The sequence below is a fragment of the Mycteria americana genome, chromosome 17, assembly GCF_035582795.1.
Source record: "Mycteria americana isolate JAX WOST 10 ecotype Jacksonville Zoo and Gardens chromosome 17, USCA_MyAme_1.0, whole genome shotgun sequence".
In the NCBI taxonomy this organism is placed as follows: domain Eukaryota; kingdom Metazoa; phylum Chordata; class Aves; order Ciconiiformes; family Ciconiidae; genus Mycteria; species Mycteria americana.
Window position 1 is genome coordinate 1397816 of NC_134381.1, and position 22306 is coordinate 1420121.

General features: G+C 63.7%; 3 protein-coding genes across 7 annotated transcripts in view; 1 reads left to right on the forward strand and 2 right to left on the reverse strand.

The window, feature by feature from the left end:
* Positions 1–40: 40 nt before the first annotated feature.
* PAXX (PAXX non-homologous end joining factor) lies at positions 41–2148 on the forward strand. Its single transcript, XM_075519676.1, has 6 exons — positions 41–137; positions 242–276; positions 348–538; positions 1113–1187; positions 1688–1781; positions 1907–2148. Exons 2-6 carry the CDS (start codon positions 266–268, stop codon positions 1944–1946), a joined length of 411 nt encoding a protein of 136 aa, XP_075375791.1. The 5' UTR covers positions 41–137; positions 242–265; the 3' UTR covers positions 1947–2148.
* Positions 2149–3381: 1233 nt separating this feature from the next.
* Positions 3382–6249, reverse strand: CLIC3 (chloride intracellular channel 3). Its single transcript, XM_075519628.1, is given in 7 exon segments — positions 3382–3543; positions 3935–4110; positions 4448–4554; positions 4674–4799; positions 5194–5303; positions 6135–6185; positions 6187–6249. Coding segments are annotated over 7 exon segments (795 nt in total).
* Positions 6250–6615: 366 nt separating this feature from the next.
* ABCA2 (ATP binding cassette subfamily A member 2) overlaps positions 6616–22306 on the reverse strand; it is a 36924-nt gene continuing 21233 nt past the window's right edge. For 4 of the 5 annotated variants that reach the window (XM_075520118.1, XM_075520117.1, XM_075520119.1 and 1 more), the window contains 28 exons: positions 22063–22275; positions 21550–21746; positions 21282–21464; positions 20645–20829; positions 20419–20539; positions 19861–20151; positions 18550–18768; positions 18264–18366; positions 17593–17921; positions 16822–17035; positions 16540–16645; positions 16021–16132; positions 15524–15584; positions 15093–15267; positions 14892–15007; positions 14475–14622; positions 14113–14236; positions 13080–13212; positions 12768–12885; positions 12445–12623; positions 11988–12129; positions 11524–11658; positions 11185–11288; positions 10816–10908; positions 10437–10539; positions 10140–10277; positions 9692–9898; positions 6616–9423 (listed from right to left, as the gene is read on the reverse strand). In XM_075520118.1, coding sequence (XP_075376233.1) covers positions 9388–9423; positions 9692–9898; positions 10140–10277; positions 10437–10539; positions 10816–10908; positions 11185–11288; positions 11524–11658; positions 11988–12129; positions 12445–12623; positions 12768–12885; positions 13080–13212; positions 14113–14236; positions 14475–14622; positions 14892–15007; positions 15093–15267; positions 15524–15584; positions 16021–16132; positions 16540–16645; positions 16822–17035; positions 17593–17921; positions 18264–18366; positions 18550–18768; positions 19861–20151; positions 20419–20539; positions 20645–20829; positions 21282–21464; positions 21550–21746; positions 22063–22275 — 4285 coding nt within the window. In that variant the 3' untranslated portion in view covers positions 6616–9387. The remainder of the gene's footprint in view (positions 9424–9691; positions 9899–10139; positions 10278–10436; positions 10540–10815; positions 10909–11184; positions 11289–11523; positions 11659–11987; positions 12130–12444; positions 12624–12767; positions 12886–13079; positions 13213–14112; positions 14237–14474; positions 14623–14891; positions 15008–15092; positions 15268–15523; positions 15585–16020; positions 16133–16539; positions 16646–16821; positions 17036–17592; positions 17922–18263; positions 18367–18549; positions 18769–19860; positions 20152–20418; positions 20540–20644; positions 20830–21281; positions 21465–21549; positions 21747–22062; positions 22276–22306) is intronic. The other variant, XM_075520120.1, reaches the window with a different exon arrangement.

The window sequence follows — 22306 nt, forward strand, 5'->3', positions numbered from 1 at the left end:
CGTCTAGTGAGTGCGGGGCCGGGGCCGGGCTGGGGCCGAGCGGCCCCGGCACAGCCTGAGCTCCTGCCTTCCGCAGTGTGACCGACGCGCTGGAGGTCTGGGCCGGGGAGCTCGGCGCCTGCCCGCCGTTCGGCTGCGTACGTACCGGGGCCGGGGCGGCGGGGAAGGCCCCGGCCTGGCCTTAGGCCGGGGCTGGGGGCCGGGACAGGCCGTTTCAGGACGTGCCCCCTCTCCTCCTCAGCGGTGCCAGCCGGAGGAGCACGGCATGAAGCTCAGGTGGGTGCCGCAGCCGCGGGGACCCAGCCCCTCGGCCGAGGGCCCCCCTCACCCCGGCCTCACCCGCGCAGGGAGGCCTTGGGGCGGGGGGCCGCCTCGCTGAGCCTGGGCGAGGGGAAGGCCACGCTGCAGCTGCGGGAGGAGGCCCGGTGCTCGGCCCTGGATCTCTTCAAGCTGCCTGCTGCCGAGGCGAGGAGTCAGCTCCAGGCGCTGGTGTTTGGCATGGCGGGGCGCGTCGAGAGCCTGGAGAGACGCCTGGAAGGTCCGTGGGGGGGTTTGGAAGGGGCAAAGGGGGGGGGGGGGGAGGGGGGGCAGCTCCCTGCCACCTTTGTGGTATCATCCCCTCCACCCAAAGGTGCCCCAGGTGATCCAGCTCAGCCAGGAACGGGAGAAGCCTGTGCCTCCCTGGTCTCGCCCCAGGTGGTTTCTCCTCACCGGTCCCAGGAGGGCTGGGCAGCAGAGGTGCTGCGTTCTTTTTCCTATTTGGGCTGGTCAGTTCCCAAAGCTGGCCAGGGTCTGCACCTGACTGCCTTGGGCAGAAGAGATCCTGCATGGGACCAGAGGACGCAGTGTTGTGTCTCTTTGCAGAAATACAACCTTGTCCCCATGGCCAGCACCACACCATCATCTCTGTGTGTGGGAGTCGCTTTACAGAGGTCTATGTTTTAGGGGTCTGGGAAGATCCTGGGGCAGCGGCAGCCTGGGTGGGAGTGCTGGGAGGAGAACGTGGCTCAGTTTGGCTGTGGAGGGGAGGGAGCTTCCTGGGGAGGCCTGGAGTGCTGCGTGCCGCATTGGGGATGCGTTATCACAAGCTCTGGCTCTGCTTCCTGTCTCAGCAGTGGCGGAGATGCTGGCGTCTTCCTGCAGCCCTGAGAAGAACATTGCCCAGAGCCAGCAGCTCTTCCTGCCAGGTAGGCAATTGCCAGGGGGCACCTCCCCTCGTCCCGCTGTTTGTTTGCCTTCTCTTCCCCAGGAGGCTGCTGGTCCTGCGTCCATGTGCTCTCCAGGACACTCTGAGTCCCCTTGGCTGTGGCTGCTGTCAGGCGCCCCGCTGTCCTGGTACCCTTCCTGGCACGAAAGGGACCAGGGCTCAGTACGGTGGCTCTCGGGGTGTCTGGGATGCGCTGTGCTCAGGTCAGATGCCGGGCACGGCCAGGCAGGTTGCTTGCTAGCCTCCAGGAGGAGGTCAGGCTTCGCTGGTCTTCCAGACTGGGGGCCGTGGCAGGTCCATGGCTCCCTGCTCCTTTGGGAGAGGAGACTAGGCTTGGCCCTTCCTCACCCACCACGGATGCTGGGCCAGCCAGGCTGGGCTGCTGGATGCTCACCCTGGGCATGGAGGGGCTTGTAGGGCTGCCAAAGCAACCAGTTGACCTTTTGTAATCCCTGTCCTGCCTGTCTCTGACCGAGGCAGTCCCCAGCCCCAGGAAAAACAGGGGTGCTGGCTCAGCTTTGCCAACCAAGAGGAAGATTCCAGGAGAGTCTCTCATTAACCCTGGCTTCAAAAGGTAAGTGCTGCTCCCAGGCCCAGTGCTGGGGCTGGGCTGTGCTGGAGATGCAGTGGACTCTGCTCTGTAGCTGCATGGGGCAGTGTGGGGCTTTGGGCTGTGATGCTCCTTCCATCTCCTTCCAGCAAGAAGGCACCATCTGGAGTGGATTTTGAGGACTCCTGACCTGTGCTGTCCTGTGCCCCTATGACAGCCCTACCGGAGCCTTGTCAACCGCATGCGTGGCTGGTGGAGGAGGTTTCACTGCACCCTGGGCCTGCTGAGCCCCTTGTGCCCAGGGAGGCGGATGGGGCAAGCAGGACCCAGAGGACTGGAACCAGCGCCTGGCAGGCCTGAGCGGACAGCAGATCCTCAGCTGGTGCAGCGGCAGGGGTGCCAGAAGTGGCTTTTTTTTCCTGCAGCTCTTCCCTGCTGGCAGGGGCCACCTCTCTACCTCACTTGCCATGAATTGGTGAGGTTTTTAAAGAACTTTTATATTGCCATGTAACGAAAAGATTGCCTGTGCTTAACTTATTGCCAGTAAAGGTGGTTTTAGCCAGCTGGTCTCTGGGGACTGGAACAATGCAGATGTGTCGGTCCATTCTGCCTTTCCCTTGCTCAGGAACCCTGTGACCAACTTCAGCTGAACCTGGAGGGTCAGGGGCTCAGAGGAGTTCACTTTCCTGCTAGCTTTATGCCAGTGGGCTGGTGAGTGAGTGGTTAGAGCCTCCCCAGCTCCCTGGAGAGCTGGGAGAATGGGCCCAGCCCTTGCTAGGCACTGGGAGAGGACTGGGAGGCCAGTGCAAAGTCCTGCGAGGGAGGAGAGCTGCTGGGGATGGTCACTCCAGACTCACACTTGTCTCGGTTGCAAAGCCTTTATTGATTTCCGGGAGCTCTGATACATGGCTTGGACTTGCCCCACTTCACCCCCATCCCTCTCCCAAATCTGCTCCTGAGAGCTTCTTAACTGGGTTCTGGGGGGACAGTGCCCTCCACTCCACTCACCCAGGGCGATGGGGGCTGGGCCCTGTCCACCACCCGCAGCATCCCCCTGGCTCTGACCCCAGGGCTCGGCTGTGGCTGTTCCCCTCACCTGGTGCAGCTCCTCAGGGGCATCCTGCTGCCCTGGCACAGCCCTGCCTCGGGTCGCTCACCTGGCGGGTGGCACAGTGTGCCTCCAGGGGAGGCTGCAGGGATGCCTGCTGCAGTGCCCTGCCCTCTGTGCCCCGCAGCCCTCTGCTCTGGGCAGCTTTTCCTCCCCAGCTCCTGCCCTTGTCCTCAGCATTGCCCAGCTTTGGTACAGATGGTGCCCATGGCTGTGACACCCTTGCACCCATCGTGATGCTTGAGGGACTGCAGGGCAGGTCAAGGGGGTCCTGGCCAGGCAGAGAGGGTGGCACAAGAGGCGAGAACGCGTTTGTGGGCTCAGTGCGACGCAGATTGCTGCCGGCACCTGGGGTAGGGGTGCCAGCTGGGGGAAGTGGAATGCCAGGGGCACAGCCCATGCTCTCTGCCCTCCCGAGTGCGTGCAGGCAGGACTGTGGTGGTCACAGCAGGACCGGGGCAGGCCCTGGCCTGCTGCCTGACCCTGGCCCTGTGCCCACCTGGGCGTGTGCCCGGCTCACTGCGGCAACCGGACCACGGAGCGATAGGCTTGTACGATCTCCTCGCTGTTGGGGCAGGTGTATTTGAACTCCTTGGTTTCGCTGGCGCTGTTGAGGTAGCGCCACACACCCCGCAGGTCCTTGGGGATCCCGAAGCGGCGGTAATGCTGGCACACGACCTGTGGGCAGAAACGGAGTGAGTCCTTGCCCAGCCCTGTGTGCATGTGGTGTGCCAAGGAGGGCCCCGCAGCCGGGGGGGGGGGGGGGGTGTTCACAGGCAGGGGCCAGCCAGGAAGGGTGGCAGGGGGCCAGGGGACATCCCTGGCACTGCATGAGACAAGGGGTGGCACCCAGCAGGGGATGCGGAGGGGAGTGAGATCTGTGGGAAGTCGCCATGCTGGGCAGGAGTCACGGGGAGGGGGATGCCGGGAGGCACTGGGGTGATATAGGGGTTGGCAAAGGAGCGGAGGGTTGCTGCAGGCACCGAGGGGGAGGCGAGAAACATGGAGCTGGCAGCATCAAGAAGCCAGGGCAAGGGGAAGGGCATGGCACCGGGATGCCCGCGCTCACCTGAACGATGTTGAGCTTGGGCAGCAGGTTGCAGTCGGCTAACGTGAGCTGGTCCCCGTCAAGGAAGTGGCGCCGGGAGGCCCGGAGGTGGGGGTCGTGGGCCAGCTCGTACTCCAGTGGGGCACTCAGGTACTCGTCCAGCTTCAGCAGGGCCCGCAGCAGGCTCCGCTGCAGTGCTGCGGGGAGGGCAGCAGCACTGCTGGGTCAGGGCACAGCCCCGCTGCGGGTATGGGGCCCCGCAGTTCTGCCATGGCCTCCTACCAGCCCATCCCTGCACCCAGGCAGTACCTGCCCATGCTCTTCCCGCCTTGCCCAGGCTGGAACCTGCCCCTGCCCTCCCACAAGAGCCCTGGCACGGCCACACTGAACTGCATGGGGAGGGGCAGTGCCTGGAGAGACCCAGCTGTGGCCTGGGCCAGGGGAGGGCTGGAAAGGCTCAGGGTGACCTGCCCAGGCTTTGAGGTGGTGGCACCTGAGAGGTTGCATGGGATGTCCGCCCACCCAGCTCCTCACCCTCGTCCTGGGCAGGCACTGGGTTCTTGATGAAGGTGGAGAACTTGTGGAAGATGTCATTCCCGGCCAGGCTCGACTCCCTGTACCGTGGGACCAGGCTGCGGAACCTGCAGGGACGTGGGCACAGCTGAGGAAGGAGGCAGGGGCTGGCAGGCTCATGTGCTGCCTGCCCGCCCCCCTCTCTCAGCCTGTCCTGCCCCCTCTCGGGGCAGCACTGGCCACTGACATGGGGGGGGCCAGTTTGTCCTCCAAGAAGTCCTCAATGGTGACGGTGTCGGTCTTGGGCTCGCCATTGTAGAGCAAAACGGGCAGCTGGGCGCCTGGCGCGAAGTCCTTCAGCACGTCGAGCGCCCTGTGGGAGACAGGGACGGATGCTGATGCCCAGCAGTGCCCAGGGCTCTACAGGGCACCGTGCGCACGTGTGTGTGTGTACGTGTGCGCACGTGTGTCCTGTGCAAAGGGATGAGGTGGTGCCCCCAGGCTGCTCCTGCCTCAGTGTGTGCCCATGGCAGCTCTGCCCTGGAAAATGCCCACCGACCTCCCTCAGGCAGCAGTGGGCAGCTGGGGGGGTACAACCGGCTCCATGTGTCCCACAGTGCCCACGCTTCGTGCCCCTTCCCAAGGGTTGGGGACCTACCACCCCTCCATTGGTGTGCCAGGGCAAGGCTGTCCCACTCCGCCCATGGCCCTCACCCCATGGCTGGCAACCCCCATGGCCCCATGGTGAGTGGGGCAGCACAACTCACCTCTTCACATCCACGGTGGTGAGGGTGAAGGGCACCCCTTTGAGCAGCAGCACCATGAAGAGCCGCTGGCAGAAAGGGCAGTGGCCCACGCTCTCCCCATCCTCGCTTGCCTGCGGGCAGAGAGGGAGAGCTCAGCTGCCCCTTCACCCTGGCACGGCTGCAGCAGGGGCAGTGCTGGCCTGGCAGCCCTGGTGGGTTCAGGGTGAGGGTGGCAGGGCGCATGCCACCCCCCGGCCAAGCCTGGGCTGGCCGCAGGCCGGCGAGCAGGGCTGGCAGCCTGTGGCACCCGCTACACCGGGCAGGGCACTGGCCCCCGCCTGCTCCTGGGGCCTCTGTGCCCCACCCCAGAGCAGCCTGCGTGGCACGGCGGGTGCTGGCCCTGGCACTCCCAGGGGACCGGGGGCCCCAGGCTGCCCCAGCCCCGTAGTATCGAGTGTGCCAGGACTTGGGGGCAGCAACCGCAGCAGCACTGGGGGCAGCTGCGCTAGGGGACAGCCCAGCGCAGCAGGGACTGTGCCGGAGGAAGGAGATGGCGAAGCTGGTGGCCCTGTTGCCCCCAGGCGCAATCCCAGGCCGGCCCTGCCCTGCCCTGTGCAACCGGGCAAGCTGCCCCGGCCAGGCGGTGGCTGGGAAGGGCCCGGCAGGTGCAGGCTGGCAGATGCTGTGGTGGCCAGGCTGTTGGGCAGGGGGCCCTGGTTTGGGGGGGCACCCTGGTCCAACACCCCATGCTGAGCACCGGCAGCCCCCCCATACCCACAGGGCAGGCAGCAGCATGCTGTGCCCTGGAGAAGAGCCCCAAGTGTCTGCTGCCTGCCCAGGGCCCCACATCTGGGCACTGCGGTGGGCAAGGGCAGCCGGGCCACCCCAGCCCAGCAATGCCAGGTGGCTGCTAGAGGTGCCCATTGGGCTGGGGCACCCCAGGCCCCCGTGACCCCCCTCACCTTGATGAAGAGCTGGATTTGGGGTTTCTCGGCCATGCTGGGTGGTGGCTGCCGGCTGAGTGGTGGCTGTGCCGCAAGTGCCCGTGCTGGAGCCGCGGCCCCTCCCAGCCCACATTCCTCCCTGGGGTGCACCCGCTCCCACCCACGCCTGGCCCCACAGCACAGCCGGGGACACCCTGCCGTGGGGCCCTGGCCACCGCTGCTGTTGCCAGTCTGGGCCCGGCAAGGGTGGCTCACAGCAGTGCCAGCTGCAGCGGCTCCTGCCTGGGCACCCTGCCTGTGCCCTGCAGGCTTCACACCCCCAGCCAGCTCCACCACCCACCCTGGAAGATACCAAGCGCTGCGTACAGCTCTGTGTTGTGCCCAGATCCCTTTGCCCACCGCAGGCTCCTGCACCCCCCAACCCTTGCCCAGCCCGGTCCCTCCCCAGGCACCCAGCCCTGCTACTCCTGCCCACCAGCAACCACGCAGCCTTGCTGGCTCTAGTTATTATTTTTTTTATTTAAAACGATCATTATTTTCACATTTCATCTTTGTTTCTTTTGCTTGCAATGTACAGGCTCCTCCAAGGCGTCCCCACCCCTCAGGGTGCCCCGTGCCCGGGGCTGTGCGTGGCACCGGTGCTGTGCCCGCGGCTGGTGGCCAAGGACGTGCAGAGGGAGGTGAGGCGGGAAGTGGGGCCAAACTCAACGAAGCGCATAGTGTTAAGGCAGCGGCCACCCCTGCCCCCGGGGCGATGTCCTCCTGCTCCCACCCTGCTGCCACTCTCGGGGTGCCCCCAGCGGGGTTTGTGCCTGGGGCAGCCCTGAGCCCAGGGTGGGGAGGCCACTGTGGCCACCCAGGCTGTGCTGGCAAGCGTGCCCTGGGCACACCACGCTGGGGGCACAAAAGCATCTCCATTGACCATCGAAAGCCACAGGGCATGGGGATGGTGGCACGGCAGCGTGTGGGGGCAGCTCTGCAGAGGGGAGGGCTGGGGGGAGCTCTGTGCCCGGGGTGCCGCTGCCCTCCCGGAGCCCTGAGCGGCAGGGCAGCAGGGCGGGACTGGGGTGAGGAAAAAGCCTTGGCCAGAGCACGGCCCCATGCCCACCCTGGGGTGCCCCAGGGGTGCCACCACTGTGGTCACAGCTGGGCACCCACAGGTGACACCATCCCCTCTCTCCCTCGTGGCAAAGGGCTAACCATGAGCTGGCTTGTCCCCTAGCACCCACCTGGGAAGGCAGAGCGTGCCCAGCAAGGGAGCAGGGGGCACCCCGGGTGGGGGCACCTGTGCCATCCACTGCACCCCAGGACCAGCCAGCTTCCAGTATGCCATTAAAAAAAATATGGTCTCAAAAATCTGAAAATAGAGCTTATCTCCCCCCCAGTTTTTCCCCTATTGAAAATACTGTATATTGTATCACAATCTATAGCAGGTGGCATACAGGACTGGTGAGATCGGGAGGCACGGGGACAGCAGAGGGTCAGCTGCCACCTGGGTCTGCCCCTGCTCGTGGGGCCAGGGCTGGCCCCAATCCACCTCCCTACGTGGTATGCTGCCCCATGGCAGCAAGCTGGGGTGCCCGGTGCTGCCTGCTCGCTGGTGGGCAGGAGCCAGCCCGGGGCCTCCAGCCGATCCCATGCCAGGGAGGCGGAAAGGGCAGTGGGGCACACACAGGCAGCTTGGCCCTGGGTGCTCTCTGGGAGGAGGGGGGACTGTGCATGGCCGCCCTGGGGTGCTGCAAAAGGCTGGGGCACCCGGGGGGGGTGGTCGGGGTCAGCGTCACGGGCCCTGCTGTCACCCTGGCTCTGGGCACGGCTGCAGGTGGCTGGAGCTGTGGGCTGGAGGGTGCCGCTGGGCTGCGGGTGCTGGGCACAGCCCCCATGGATGGCAAGGTGGCAGGACCCTCTGCAGAAAGGAGGGGCACTGCTGGCCAAGGGGGTGCCCACTGCCAGCCCCGGTGACGCTGCCAGTCCCAGCTGACACTGCCAAGTGCCGGTGACACTGCCAGCCCCAGGTGACATTGCTGGCCCAGGTGACGCTGCCAGCCCCACCACCGCAGCCCACCCTCCACTCTCCACCACCCTGAGCACCACTGCCAGGTTGCGCTGGCGCCCAGCTGCGCTGTCTTGTCCGTGTAGCTGAAGGCCAACCCCACTCCCAGCTTCAAAAGCCAGCCTGGGGTGCAGCAACTCCTCTCCCAGTATCACCAGTGACCCAACAATAAGAAACCAGTGCAGGTGGCTTGTGTACAGGGCCAGATGCTGAGCAATGAGTGCCAGGGCAAGGGGGAAAAGGAGGGAGACACAGCAGAAAGGTGGCACAGCTGCAGCGAGGCCCTGTGGTGGGGGAGGCAGGTGGTGAGGGCAGGCAGGAGGCGGGGTGAGGGGCTCTGGGAGGAGGGACGTGGCTGGGGCAGAGGGAAGAAACAGCTGGTGCCAGCGTGTGAAATACCCTGTGAAATAGCCCTCTGCCCCACCGCGTGACCCTCTGCAGGGCACTGCTGCTGGCCCCAGGGACAGCGCTGAGTGCCCAGCACATGCATGGCAAGGCTGGGCAGGGCCAGGGCGGCCAGACCCCTCAGCTGGCAGCAGCGTGGGTAGGCAGGACACACCAGTGCAGATGAGGCCCCTGTCTCAGGCAGGCTGGGGGTCACCGGTGACACCCTGTCAGTGACCGAAACCAATTGTGGGTGAAGCACCAGAGCTCCTGCCCCTGTGGTGCTGGACCCTGAGCCCCCCCACAGTGCCAAGGGCAAGAGCCAAGCCAGGGGTGATGGAAACAAGGAGAAAGCAGCTGTCCTTCCTCCGCCCCTGCCAGGGCCAGGCCTGGGGTGGTGCCGGTGGCGGGGCGGGGGGGGGTGCATCCCCACAGCTGGGGGTCCCCAGAGTGGGAGCAACATGGGTGACCAACTGGAGGCGTCGCTCACAGGCCTCATCCCCGCCACAAAGCTTGTGGGGCTGGCAGCGCTGGTGCCAAGCTGCATCCTTCTCTTCGCAGTCTCTGTCTGTTGGCACGCACTGGCTGGGCAAGCCAGCCAAGGACGGTGGCCCCTGGCACCAGGCAGGGCACCAGTGACACTGCCCTGGAGCTGAAGGGGTCAAAGGCAGTCAGTGGTTCACGAGGCCTGTCCAGGCTGGTGCCGTACCCACCATGTCCTCCCTGGCACACGCCTCTGGCCACGGCAGCTCTGCTCAACAGGGCGAAGGGAGGGGAGAGGCCAAAAGGGTTCGGTGGCTTCACAGCCGGGGGAACGTGGCTGCCCCCGGGGTCTCAGCACAGCGTGTCTGTGTTGAACGAGAGCTGAGCCTGTGGACGCAGAGATGGGCAGGGCTCAGGGGCTGAGCTGGGCAGGGGCTGCCCGCTCTGCCCAGCACACCCAGTGCTGCTGCGGCCAGGATCTGGCCTGGGCGGGGGGAACAGCCACCCCTCCCAGAGAGCCCTCTCTGGTCCATCCCTGGCCCCACCATGTCTCCTTCCATGGATGAGACCCGGTGCCACGGCACCCAGCCCCGGTGCCCCGTGGCAGGGACACAGCTGGGACCAGGGACCCCCAGATCTGGGGACAACCTCTCACCCTCTCCTCCTCGAAGCTGATGAGGCCTTCATCGTCGGTCTCCAGGTCCTCCTGCTCCTCCACCACAAGGGCCCGCAGCTCCGTGGGGGCAGCCCGGGGGCGCAGCAGGCTCAGCACGCGCTCCAGGGGTGACTGCAGGGTGCAGCTGGGGCTCGTCTCCTGCTGCTCCAGGTTGTCACTTTGCTTCTTGGCAAAATTCACAAACACCTGGGCGGGAAGGGGCAAGAGGTTGAGAGGGACCTCTGCAAGCACCTCCACCCCGTGGCCACCCCTCGCCTGCCATCCATGCCACTGGAGACAGGCCCCAGCTCATCCCACTGGGTTGGGGCTGCCACTGTGCCCCCCACCTAGCTCCACCTCCCGTCCCAAAGGTGGTTTCTGCCAGCACAGGCACGGCCACCCTCCCTGGGCACAAGCATCCAGCCGCCTGCACCATCCCCAGTCTCACGTTGTCCAGTGTGGTCTGGCTGACGGAGTAGTCTTCGATGCCCAGCACGTCCACCACCTGCTCCATCTTGCTGAAGACCTGTGCCAGTGAGATCTGGTCCGACTTCAGCTGATACTGGGCCTTGGTGTGGTGCCGCTCCTGCAGGGGACAGGGAAGTGACACCTGAGCCCTCAGTGCCAGACCCCCTCCCGTCACCCTGCAGGGGGTCCCACAGAGGTGTCCCTTGGAGGATGAAGGCTGCTTGCGTCCTGAGGTGGGGGCTGGTAGGGGACACCACCTTCACCACAGGGAGCTTACCTTGAGGATGGCCTCCGGGAAGTTGCGGTTGAAGAACCTCACCACCTCCTTGACATTAAGGCTGGACTTGGTGCGCACCGTGATCATGTAGCCATCTCCAAACCTGCGCGGGGACAAGGGACCCCATGAGGACCTGTCCCCCGCCCCCCGCACCTCTGCAGGGAAGGACTGACCCCACAGAAGGGGACGATGCTCCCAGCAGCCACCGTACCCACCACGACAGTGGCAGGACAGTCAAGCAAGCCCATCTCCTGCCCACCCTCCAAAGCAGCACCCACACGAAGGGCTGACATCTCGCCACAGGTGCCCTGCTGTGGAGGCCTGGCCCCCTCCCGCCCCGCAGTGCACACAGGGTGCTGGACCCCCACTGGGCACTTACCGGTTCTTCAGGTGCTGGATGCTGCCGAGACACTTGAGCCGCCCGTTCACCATGATGGCCAGGCGGGTGCAGAGCGCCTCACACTCCTCCATGCTGGGGAGACAGGGCAAGCTTCAGCAGGGTGGTATGGGGGGACAGTGCCAGGGGCCGCGGCTGGGGCAGGCAGGGAGCCGAGCTCCCCAGGCCATCACCCAGGTGCTGTGGCCCCACCACCAGGGATGGGAGAAGGCAACAGAGGGTATCCCAGGCTGCCTCTGCTCCCTGTGCCCCTGCCAAATGCCATCCTCTGGCGACCAAAGAGCCCCTTCCCACCCATGCAGCACCCCAGGTGCCGAGGCATCATGGGTGCAGCCAGAAGCCCCCTCAGACCTGTGAGATGTGAGCACCACGGAGCGACCCGTTTTGATGACATCCAGGATGAGGTTCCAGAGGAAGCGCCGTGCCTTAGGGTCCATCCCCGTGGTGGGCTCGTCCTGCAGGACAGACAGCACCCTCAGACATGCCAGCCCCTGGGGGCACCCTGCCACCCCTTCTTGTCCTGAGTCCAGCTCAGGACACCATCCCACACTCCAGGACACTTGTGGCAGAGCCAGGGGCAAGCAGCTCCCACCCAGGGTCATTTCTCCACCCTAGCCCAGCGCTAGCCCCAGGGACATGGGGCGTTGGGAGGAGGACCCTGTGGGCAGGGTGCTGGAGCCCAGGGCGCACCAGGAAGATGAAGGCTGGGTATCCGATCAGTGCGATGGCTGTGGACAGCTTCCTCTTGTTGCCTCCACTGTAGGTGCTGGCGGGCTTGTCAGCATACTTAGTCAGCTCCAGCTTCTTCAGTGCCCACTTGACCACCTGCAAGGCGTGGGGGGCTGCTGTCACCCTGCCAAGGCCACGGGGCTAGCAGAGCTGGCAGTGGGCAAGCAGTTGGGCTCCACAGCACAGGCACGCGCTGCCAAGGGGACCAACAAGCGATGTGCCAGTCAGGGGCACCCCACGGTAGTCCCTGGCATGGCCATGAGCATCGGTGAGTGCATGTGCCCGGTCGTACCGGGCGTACCACTGGGGCCGCACTGCCGTGAGGGCAGCAGCACCAGCTCAGTCCCTGCTGGTGCCCAGTGATACCGTTCCTGAGGAACAGTGCCAGCCCTCAGGTGCTGGCAATCACCCGTCCAGAGCCCTACCCGCTCCTCGTCCTTCCAGGGGATGCCGCGCAGGCGAGTGTAGAGCTCCAGGTGCTCCTGGGCCGTCAGCTCATCGAAGAGTGCGTCAAACTGGGGGCAGTAGCCCAAGCTCTGCTGGACCTGCAGAAGCTCCTTCAGGATGCTGTGGGAGAGGACAGAGGGGCCGTGGGGAGAAGGAATTGCTTTTTGGGAGCACCCTGTTGCTCACTCCCCTTTCACATGCCTTTATATTGGAGCATCTTCTACCAGGTAAGCCACAACAGGCAGCCTTGACCAAGAGCTGGTGTCACTTGCCACCCCCCAGATGATGGTCAGCCCAGGGCACAGGCTGCAGAGTCCCATGGAGCCACACGGGCAGACTCATGCTGCTTCATTCTGGGAGACCCCCAAGCAGACCCCGTCCCATCCCCAGGACAGTGGGCAGTCCCCACCCCCCACCCAGCCCGTGCCCCCTGACCTGTGCCCATTAACGAAGGCCTCTCCGCCTGTGGTGCTCTCGTCCCCCGTCAGCATCTTGAAGGTGGTTGTCTTGCCCGCGCCATTGACACCCAGCAGCCCGAAGCACTCCCCAGGCCGCACGCCCACGCACAGCCGGTCCACGGCCAGGATGCGCCCGATCTTGCGGGACTTGTACACCTGATGGGGCAGGGGATGGGGGTTCAGCCTGCCGGGAGGCACCTGGACCCCCAGCCCTGACCCACGTCCCTCAGAGGGGACAGCTCCGAGATGTCTCCTTGCAGCCCCGGTGCATCTCCCACCGCTGCTGCCCCGCTGTTACACCTTGGTGAGGTTCTCAATCTTCAGCATGTCGTTGTCGGCGTCGCCACGCAGGACACGGTGCCGCTCGTTGGCCACATCAATGTCATCTTCGATGGGTTTGGTGGAGACGGGCAGCCGCCTGTGGGAGGGCACACGGGGCAGGGTGGGGACGCAGGCACGGGAGCCGCCTGCCCACATCCCTGCCGGGGAGGGGCAGCTCCCCAGCTTGCACCCACTGGGGGGGGCAGCCTTGAGCTAAGGGGTCCTGATGGCACAGGCCACCCCCACGGCCAGCCCCCCCTAGCCTGCCCCCCGCTCCCCAGCTGCACTCACTGGGGCTTCCGGAAGAAGTTGTATTGGCACATGATGGTGATGAAGAAGCCTACGAAACCTTCGATTGTCATGGCAACGAGCCCCCGCGTCACGATATCCCATTCGAAGGGTGATTTCATTTTATCAAACTGCCCTGAGTGGGAGGAAGAGGAGAGAGTGGCTGGGGACACCTTCCCGTGGGGACAACCTGGTCATATGTCTTGAGCTGGCCTGTGACAATGACACTGTCCTGCTCCCGTGTCCCCTCCCCTGCTGCAGCTGCCTGGGCGGATCGGTGCTGCTGGCACCAGGGCTGTTGTGACCTTGTTGTGACAACAAGGCTTTCCATTCACAGCGTGTGTACTGTTGAAATCATCTTGCAACTTTTCAACCTCAGTAAGACGAATCAACCCAACTGAGAGTGGGTATTGGATGGATTTGTCAGATCCTGCCCCAAAATTGACCTTCATGATGCCAGCAGCACCTGGGTTATATACGGAAACTGCTCGAGAAGCAGAGAGCAGCAAGAGCTTTTTGAGACCAAGCTGAAGCTGCAAGTAGCAAAAGGCTCATTTTGGCTGGGCAGTGCAGCCCTGCAAGCAAGAGACCACGTCTGGAAGGAAAAAGCCCTTGCAGTTCCCATCCCTTGTATCACAGCACAGCCCCACCACGACCCACCACAGCCCCATCATGGTTCTACCATGGCCCACCACAGCTCCACCATGGACCCACCACAGCCCCACCACAAGCAGTGTGCAACAGCAGCAGAAATGCACAACTCTGTCAGGGCTCACAGCCTCCTCTCCCCGTGGCACTGCTATTCGGGATGGCCCCAAGGAACCAGTTTCAGCATCACCGGCACCATGCCACGGCTGACCCTCAACCATGTCTCTTCCTGCACCCCAGTCTAGTTCATGTTCCCTGGCTTTTTGCTCCAGGTTGCTCTGGGCCTTGGGAAGCCCCACAGGGCAGGCAGAAGGGATGTGCCAGCACTGTGGTCCCCTCCAGCCCCACACGCCCTGGAGCAAGGGAAGGAGGGAACAAGAGGCCATACCAATCTTGGCATAGTATTCGTTGATGTACTCATTGTAGGCCATCTCCATCAAGCCATGGCCCAGGTTGTAGTTAGGGAATACAAGGAAGCAGCTCTTCAGGTAGCTGTTCACCACCTTCAGATCCTGTGGAGATGGGCAGAGAGGACACAACCATCAGAAACACCCCTGAAGACCATAAGCACATAGTAGGATCAGGATCCCCACCCAAAATACAGCCTGGTCAGGTCTCATAGCTGACCCTGCTGGGAGCAGGAATTTGGAGCAGAGACCTCCTGAGGTCCCTCCCAACCTGAGCTGTCCCACGACCTGATAGCAGCTTCTCCCTTCCTGGTGGCCCCAGGCAGAGCTGTGAATCCCATACCTTGTCGTGCTCAAAGAGCTGCAGCAGAAATGTGGCAACAGTGGCCGTGATGCCGATGAAGAGGTTGATGACGATGAGGAAGACATAGGCAGAGCTGGGCACCTCGAACCAGAAGGAGGCAGGGTACATGATGGGGGTGATGGACCAGCTGGGAAGGCAAGCGGCAGGAGCCACATCAGCACGGCAGGAGAGGGACCAGGCAGCGCCAACCGTTGAGCTTTGGGATCACCCATCTCTCAGTCCCGTCCTCCCTGGGCTCTCCCACCCCAGCCCTCGCAGCCTACCACCAACAAGAACTGCAGAACACCAGCCAGATAGGCAGCCCCGAGGCCAGATCCCGCCTGCGTAGCCACAGTGCAGATAGAGCATTGGAGGGACCCACCAAGTGCAGCCTGAGCACCCCTCTGAGCAACGTACCCGTAGAGCAGGAAGAGGGCAAGGACGGCAGGGAAGTTGGTGGGAGAGGTGTATGCCGGGAGGTCGAACACGAACAGGATGATGATGCAGCATGTGGCCGGCACCAGATAGTTCAGCTGGGGAAGACAGAAACTTCTGTGATTGCCTACCCACCTGCCTGGCCCTGGGGGCTCAGCCAGTGGGGCCACATGCCCTGCTTACCATGTCCCACACATAGTTGGCCAACCAGTAGATAACAGGGTCGCAGCCACTCACAAACTGCAGGTGTTTGGCCTTGGTGGCCTTTTCAGCCACCAGGAACACCACAAAGCTGGCTGGCACGAAGGACATGGCCACGATGATGAAGATGGCAATCACCACGTCTGTGCCTTGCAGGCTGCATAGGGAGCAACGAGGAGAGCAGGGACCTCATCACCCTCGGCTGCCCAGGGAAGGGCCACTCGTCCTGGTGTGGGACAGCCGCTGTGCACAGGGCAGGGGCATGCACAGCGACCCCCACATCACAGCCACCCAGTAACCCCCAACGCAGCCTGCAGGACAGAAGCCTTGGCATTCCCCTGCAAACCACAGTGGGGAGCTCCCGCCCTGCCATGAGATGGCCACCCTCCCTCAAACCCACTCCCTGGACGTACAGGTAATCCAGGGACAGGCTGGCGCTCGTCTTGTTCATGGGGTGGTTGGTGACCGTGATGCCTGCAGGAAGGCCCAAGAATAAACATGGGAGCATGAAAGCTCACTCAGGACAGAAAATCTTGCCCCCAGCCTGCCCGGTCCTGGCTCTGAGCAGAAGCACAGGTTTCCTCCCTGCAGCTCAGCAGGAGCTTAGCTGTCTGAAGTGACTGAGCACCTTGAGACCAAGCCCTCCCTCACTGGCTGGCAGAGAGTATCCTTGGACATGTCACAAGCCCCGGTGCCTTCAGGCAGCACTTTGGGATGTTCTGCCCCAGCCCAGACCTCAGAGAGATCTGCCTGGCCCAGATCTCATAGCCAAGGTGTGTGACCCCCCTGCCCCAACTGGGCACTAGCCTGCTTGGTCCAAGGGAGGACGCTGCACTTTAGAGCCTGGTTGGACCATGCCCTAAAGCTGTTCCTGATGTGCTTCTGCCCTTAAACGCCTCCAGGCCCTCACCGTAGGCAGCAGGGTTGCCTTTGCTCTTGGGCAAGTTGGCTCGCAGGATGGCGTTGTTGAGAGCATTGAGGTAGGTGGGCATGCTGTGGTAGCCCTTGTTGTTGTAGAAGACCTGGAGGAGCAGAGAAGAGCAGTGGGAGGTGGCAAGAGAGCTGGGCCCACGGCAGATGTACTGGAAGGGAGGGATGGGATGGGATGGGATGGGATGGGATGGGATGGGATGGGATGGAACAGGACGGGACAGGACAGCCACAGGGCAAGCTTCCTGTGCTCACAGCTGTGGGGAGAGCAGGCCACTGCTGACCATGCTGGGCCAGACCCACTGGGGTGGGAGCTGCTAAGCACCCCATAGGGTAAGAGCCCCACCAGATTCCTTGGTGGAGAGCACTGGCGCAGAGCTGTGGGTGAGGGCCCCTGCCATGCAGGCAGCACTGCCTGCCCCCTTCTCCTCCCCACCCGTGCCATGGCTGCCGCTGCCCACCCATCTCCCAGCTGCCGTGGGGCACAGCGCAGTCCCACCTGGGCCGTTCTCCGGACGGCGATCTTGCGCACTGTGGCAGGAGCCCTGGCCCCAAAGGAAGCCGGGATGGATTTCTGGACGTTGCCGAAGGTCAGTGCCCCGTACCTGTGGGACAAGGCACCGCCGAGAAGCTGTGACCGCTGTCCTCCGCCTCCGGGAGTGGGGCCATGCTCGAGCATGCTCCTGGCTCCCGTCAGCATCCCAGGCCGACATCCCCAAGTCCCCGGTCCCTCACCCCTGCTCCACGGCACAGGGCAGACCCTCCCATCTTTCCCTCTTGCCTGTGCAGCCGGAAGCGGTCCGAGGTGTAGAGCAGATACTCGGAGACGTTGCGCCCTGTGATATCTGCCAGGATGTCCCCTGTCACCACCTTCATCTGCGGGGGGTGGCCCCCCACACCACTGGGGCAGGAGAAGCCGGTCCCCTGCATGGAGCACGTGCACTTGATGGGCTCATGGATGATGCGGGGCAGGGCAGGGGCTGAGGTCACGGTCTCTGAGGAGCAGAGAGGGCAGCTCACAGCCAGGCTCCTGCCTGCCCCAGCTGCCTGGGATGTGGGGGCAAGAGGCTGAGCCGAGGGGTCCCAGCCGGGCGGGGAAGGAGCACTCTGCCCCACAGCCAGAGCCCGGTCTGCGAGAGGGCTTTTGTGTCCTGGTGACTGACAGGGACCAAGAGATGAACGTGGGGAAAAACTCTGGGAGGACAGAAACGGTTCAGAGAGGGGGCATGAAGTGCAGCTGGAGAAGTCAATGGCTGGGGACCGCAGACCAGCGAGGGTGACACAAGGCTGGCCACAGGGCTCTCAATGGTGTCACCATCCCAGGGAGCACCACCGGCACTGCTGGGGCTGAACGGCAAGCGGTGCTCCAGGGCCAGCACCAGCCCTGAGCCAGAAGTTCAGCCCAGCGATGCAATGCTCTGCTGTGGCCAGGCCAAAATGATAGGCACTTCCAGGCATCCCTGGAGCTGCTTCTGCGGGGGAGATATATCATCTCCCTGCTGGAGATGAATCCCAGGCTCAGACAGACTCAGGCACCAAGCACAGGCGATACCTTTGACAGCGGAGGAGAAGGTCGTGGAGTTCCAGGCACGGAGCACATCCTCATCCACGGAGACAGGGTAGTCAGAGGGGGCCGGGGACGGAGGTGGCGGCACAAAGTTGGAGAGCGGCAGGCCCTGGGTGAAGGAGTCAATGCACATGGCGTCGAAGTACTTGGCTGCCAGCATCTTGGACTCATTGCTGTTGAGGTTGAGGGTCTGCATGGGCTGGTCCAGTGTGTTGTTGAAGGCCGTCTTGAGCACACAGGTGGCTCCCACACCAGAGGGCAGATGGAAGGTGTTCACCAGCTGCTGGGGGCTGGCGTCGGGAGACAGCCTGATGCTGAGGGGAGAGGAGTGGGTGAGGAGGAACAAGGAGCAGGAGACATGGGTCCCACCACCTTGGCCATTCTTCTGCTGGGACCTCCCCGAGGCCTTGGCACGTATCATGACTAAATGGGCATGGGCACCATGGTGGCACACACAGCCCAGGCCTGGCGTGAGGCGAGCTGCCAATCGCAGCCAGTGTCAGGGCTGGCACCTCTCCCAGAGACACTGCGGAGGATGGAGGCTGCTTTCTGCAAGGGGACATGGCATTGGCCAGGCTCTGCTCTGAGCCAGCCCCGGTGCCAGCCCCACTGTGGGCTGCCCACCCTGCTGCCCCCCAGCAAGCGGTGGCTCTCACCGGTACTCATGCCGCTCCTCGTTGGCGTAAGGAATGAAGTTGCCCTTGGGCTGGGTGTAGTTGTGGTACTGCGATGGCGAGAGGATGAGGGGCGGCAGGTCACCTGCAGGGACAAGGACAGGAACCCGCTTGCACCTGCAGCACCACGGCACGCAGGCAGACTGGCTGAGCGCCCACAAGCTTTGTCCTCACACACCCCCCTCCCAGCATCCCCACCGGCCACACTGGGGCAGGCAGAAGGGGCCACCAGCAGCCCCCAGCGTGCAGGTGGGTAGCTTGCAGGCACCTATTTCAGGCACGGAAAGCGCCACCGTCATGGCCACGCAGACGAAGAAGGCGGGCAGGAGGATCTGCGAGAAGAGGGCCTTGGTGTTGCGCTTGGCGCAGTGGAAACGTTTGACGATCAGCCCATGGAACTGGCGCAGCTTCAGCCACGAGCCCTCCAGCTTGAAGCTTCCCTGCCCGGCCAGGTCGCGGTCCTCTGCCTCCATCTCTGCTTCTTGCTCTGGGAGGGGAGAACGATGTCAGCCCCCCCCAGCACGGCCGCTCCCGCACCCGCCTTGGCCTCCAGGGAGCTGAGCCGGGCACCGAGCCGGGTGCAACCCAACCCTGACAGCCACCGAGCCACGGCAGCACCACAGCATGAAGCGAGGCAGCTGGCTGGAGGGTTCCTCTTGGCCCAAAACGAGAAATTTTGACAATAGTTTTAAAAAAACAACCTAAATTGGTGCTTTTTGGCAGAACCCCTCCATTTTCCCTTCAGCTCTCCCAGCTGGTGAGGGGTCAGCACAGTCAGGAATGGGGGACGGGACATTGGTGGGGGGACCCCGCAAAGCAGTGGGCATGGGGCTGGGGCTCCGGGAGCTCTGCCACGGCACTGTCTCCGCTCTGCCTCCCGCAACCCAAATCACAATGCTTAGAGCAGCCCGGGCTGGGGAGGCAGGGTGGCGCATCCCTGAATTAATCACGACAAGAGCTGCTGGGAAAACCCAGAAAAGGATTTGTGAATAAAACAGCAGCCTCAGGGTGCCTGCCTGCATCCTCCATCCTCCATCGAGGCCAGCATCCAGGCAGGGAGAGTCCCCAGCTGAGGTCAGGGTACAGAGGGTGAAGCCACCAGCTGGAAGACGACTCCGTGCCCAAGGGCCAAGAGGAGACAACCCGACCAGGCACCAGCACGAGGAGCGAGTGCGTTAGTGGGGCAAGTCTGCAGGGTGGCACTCGTGGGACCCAAGGGAGGCAAAGGGCAGAGCTAACTGGCTGCACCCGCTGGCTCTGTGTCTCAGCATGGGTCTCTCCCATGCACATGCTACCAGTTTGGGGGTACAAACTGGTGGAAGCACCTGTTCCCAGCCCTCCCACCCAGGCTGCGCTTCTCTGGGTGCAGCGTCGGCAGATGCGTCACCAGACCCCCCAGGGGGTCTTGCCCCAGCAGGCACGGCCCCCCACCCCCGGCACATCCACCTGCCCCGGCCAGGGCCAGCTCTGCCCTGCCCAGGTGCAGGGATGGGCACTGCCACTGCCCCCGCCACCCTCCATGTCCCAGCTGAGCACCTCCCCTGGCCCCTGCCGCTGGCCAGGCGCCGGCGGCACGAACCTTGCAGACTGATGTTATCGGGGTCCTGCCGGTTATCGAACAGGGGTGCGTAATCCCCAAAGAATTCGGAATAAGCCCCACCTTCGTCACCCCGCACGGAGCCCACCGAGGAGGCTGAGCGCAGGGACGCCTGTGACTGCGCCAGCTTGGAGCAGGTCACCAGGTTGCTGAGCTCCACCTCGGGCTTCTCTGGCACGGCTGCTTCGGCCAGGGGCTCCCCGTTGGCCTCAGGCTTCGGACCCAGCTCAGGGGCAGGTGGCCGCAGGGTGTCCTTCTTGGACTCCTTCATGTCTGAAAGCAGAAGGGGGATTGCCACCGGCCACACCACTCTTCTTCGCAGTGTAGCATGGAGCAGGGACGGATCTGCTCTGCAAACCCAGAGTGGAGCAGAGGCCGGCTGCCCTTGGCTGGGATGGGCTCCGCTGGAGACTGCTCCTCCTCTTGGGAAAGGAGACTCCTGCGGCCACGCGCAAGGGGAGAGGAGCCACCAAGCCCACACAAAGGCACACAGCCCCTCACCAGCCCCAGCAGCACCATGTGCCTCCCTGCCACCCGTACCCACGTCGCTGTTCTCCAGAGACTGGTCCTCCTCGGACACCTTCAGGAAGACCTCCTCCAGTGTGGTGTCCATCAGCCCGAAACTGGTGAGGTCCAGCTCTTCCAGGCTCTGCTCCAAGTGCTGTGGAGGCAAAGTGCTGTGTGAGGAGGGCAGGAGGTGCCCACAGTGCCATGGTCCCCTGTGACCACGTGCCTCCCTACCCAACCTGCCAGCCCCCACGGTTACCTGGAAGAGCCTCTCGAAGCAGCCCTTCTTGACAGCCTCGCTAGGCAGGATGTAGGAGAGCTCCGTGTTGGTGTCAGAGATGAGGAGGCAGGAGGCCACATATTTCTTGATGAACTGGGAGACGCGAGGCTCGGAACAGGGGCTGACGGAGGAGTGGGCCGGGGGGCTGTGCGGCTGGCCTGGCTCTGTGGCAGAGAGGCAGCACCGGTCGGTCACTTCTCACCCAGCCTCCCACCAGCACCCACCACATCCACCCTACACCCCAACGCCATGGGGGCTCCTCCAACCTCCATCACAGGGTGCTGGAGGCTTCCCGGCCACCCTGCCTGGCCTGGGGACAATGCTCTGCACCATGGCCCACGCTGGACGTCTCAGTGGGCAGCCCACAGGCTGGACAGAACCAGTGCCCGGAGGCAAATGCCACCATGCAGGGTCTAACCCAGGACCCAGACAGGAGAAATCAAGGCTGAGCAATGCCACCTCCTACGCCCCTGCCCCGTCACCCTCCACCCTCCATGTGGCCTAAGGAGACTTGGGGTGTGAGCACTTGGGTGTTGAGCTCTCGTTCCTTTCCTGGGCTGAAGAAGGGCTGGTCCCACCTACTCCTCTAAACATGGGGTCCTGCTGCCCCCCAGACCTGTGCCATTCCTGGTGTCCGACTGCTTCTTCACCACTGTCAGCTTGTAGCCGTCGCCGTAGGTGCTCTTGAGGAAGAGTGGAGAACCGCAGCACTTGAGCTTGCCGTGGGAGATGATGGCGATGCGGTCACCCAGTAGGTCGGCCTCATCCATGTGGTGCGTGGAGAGCAGGATGGTCCTCCCTGACGGTGGCACAGAGCCTCATCAGAGAGGCCAGGGCTACCACAGCCAGAGGAGCAATGCTGGGCTCTGCCCACCTCCACTCACCTGTCTTGTACTTGAGGATCAGGTCCCAGATGGCCCTGCGTGCGTACGGGTCCACACCAGCTGTAGGCTCATCCAAGATCACGGCCCGTGACCCGCCCACGAACGCGATGGCCACCGACAGCTTCCTCTTCATGCCCCCCGAGAGGGTCTGCACCAGGGAGTGGCGTTTGTTGGAGAGCTCCAGGTCCTCAATCATCCTGGGGACAGGGGAGAAGCACTAGGGATGCCAGGGCAGCCATGCTGGTGCCTGATGCCTGCGGGGAGCACATGATGCCTTTTCCCCGCGTGGTACCTATGGCTCTCAGCTGCTGGGACAGCCCAGCTGCGCCAGCCTACAGAAGCATCTTCTGCTGGCTTCCACAGCCTGATACCCCAAGTTTTGGAAAACACTTGGTGGAGCTGCTCCGGGGGACATCTCTGCTCCCAGATCACTCACCACAGCACATCTGGCAGGAGGGGGACCCACTCACACAAAAGGCACAGATGGGGCAAAAGGAGCTGGGGGGTGCCTACTTGTCCATCTCCTTGCGGATCTCCTCCTCCGCCATGCTCTTGAGCTGTGAGTAGAACCAAAGATGCTCCTCCACTGTCAGCCTGTCGAAGAGCACGTTGTGCTGGGGACACATGCCCAGGTTCTTCCGGATCTTGTCCATCTCTGTCCGGATATCATGGCCGTAGATGGTAGCGGAGCCCGAGGTCGGAGGGAACAAGCCAGTGAGGATGGACCTGGATGGATGGAGAAAGGCAACAATGTGAG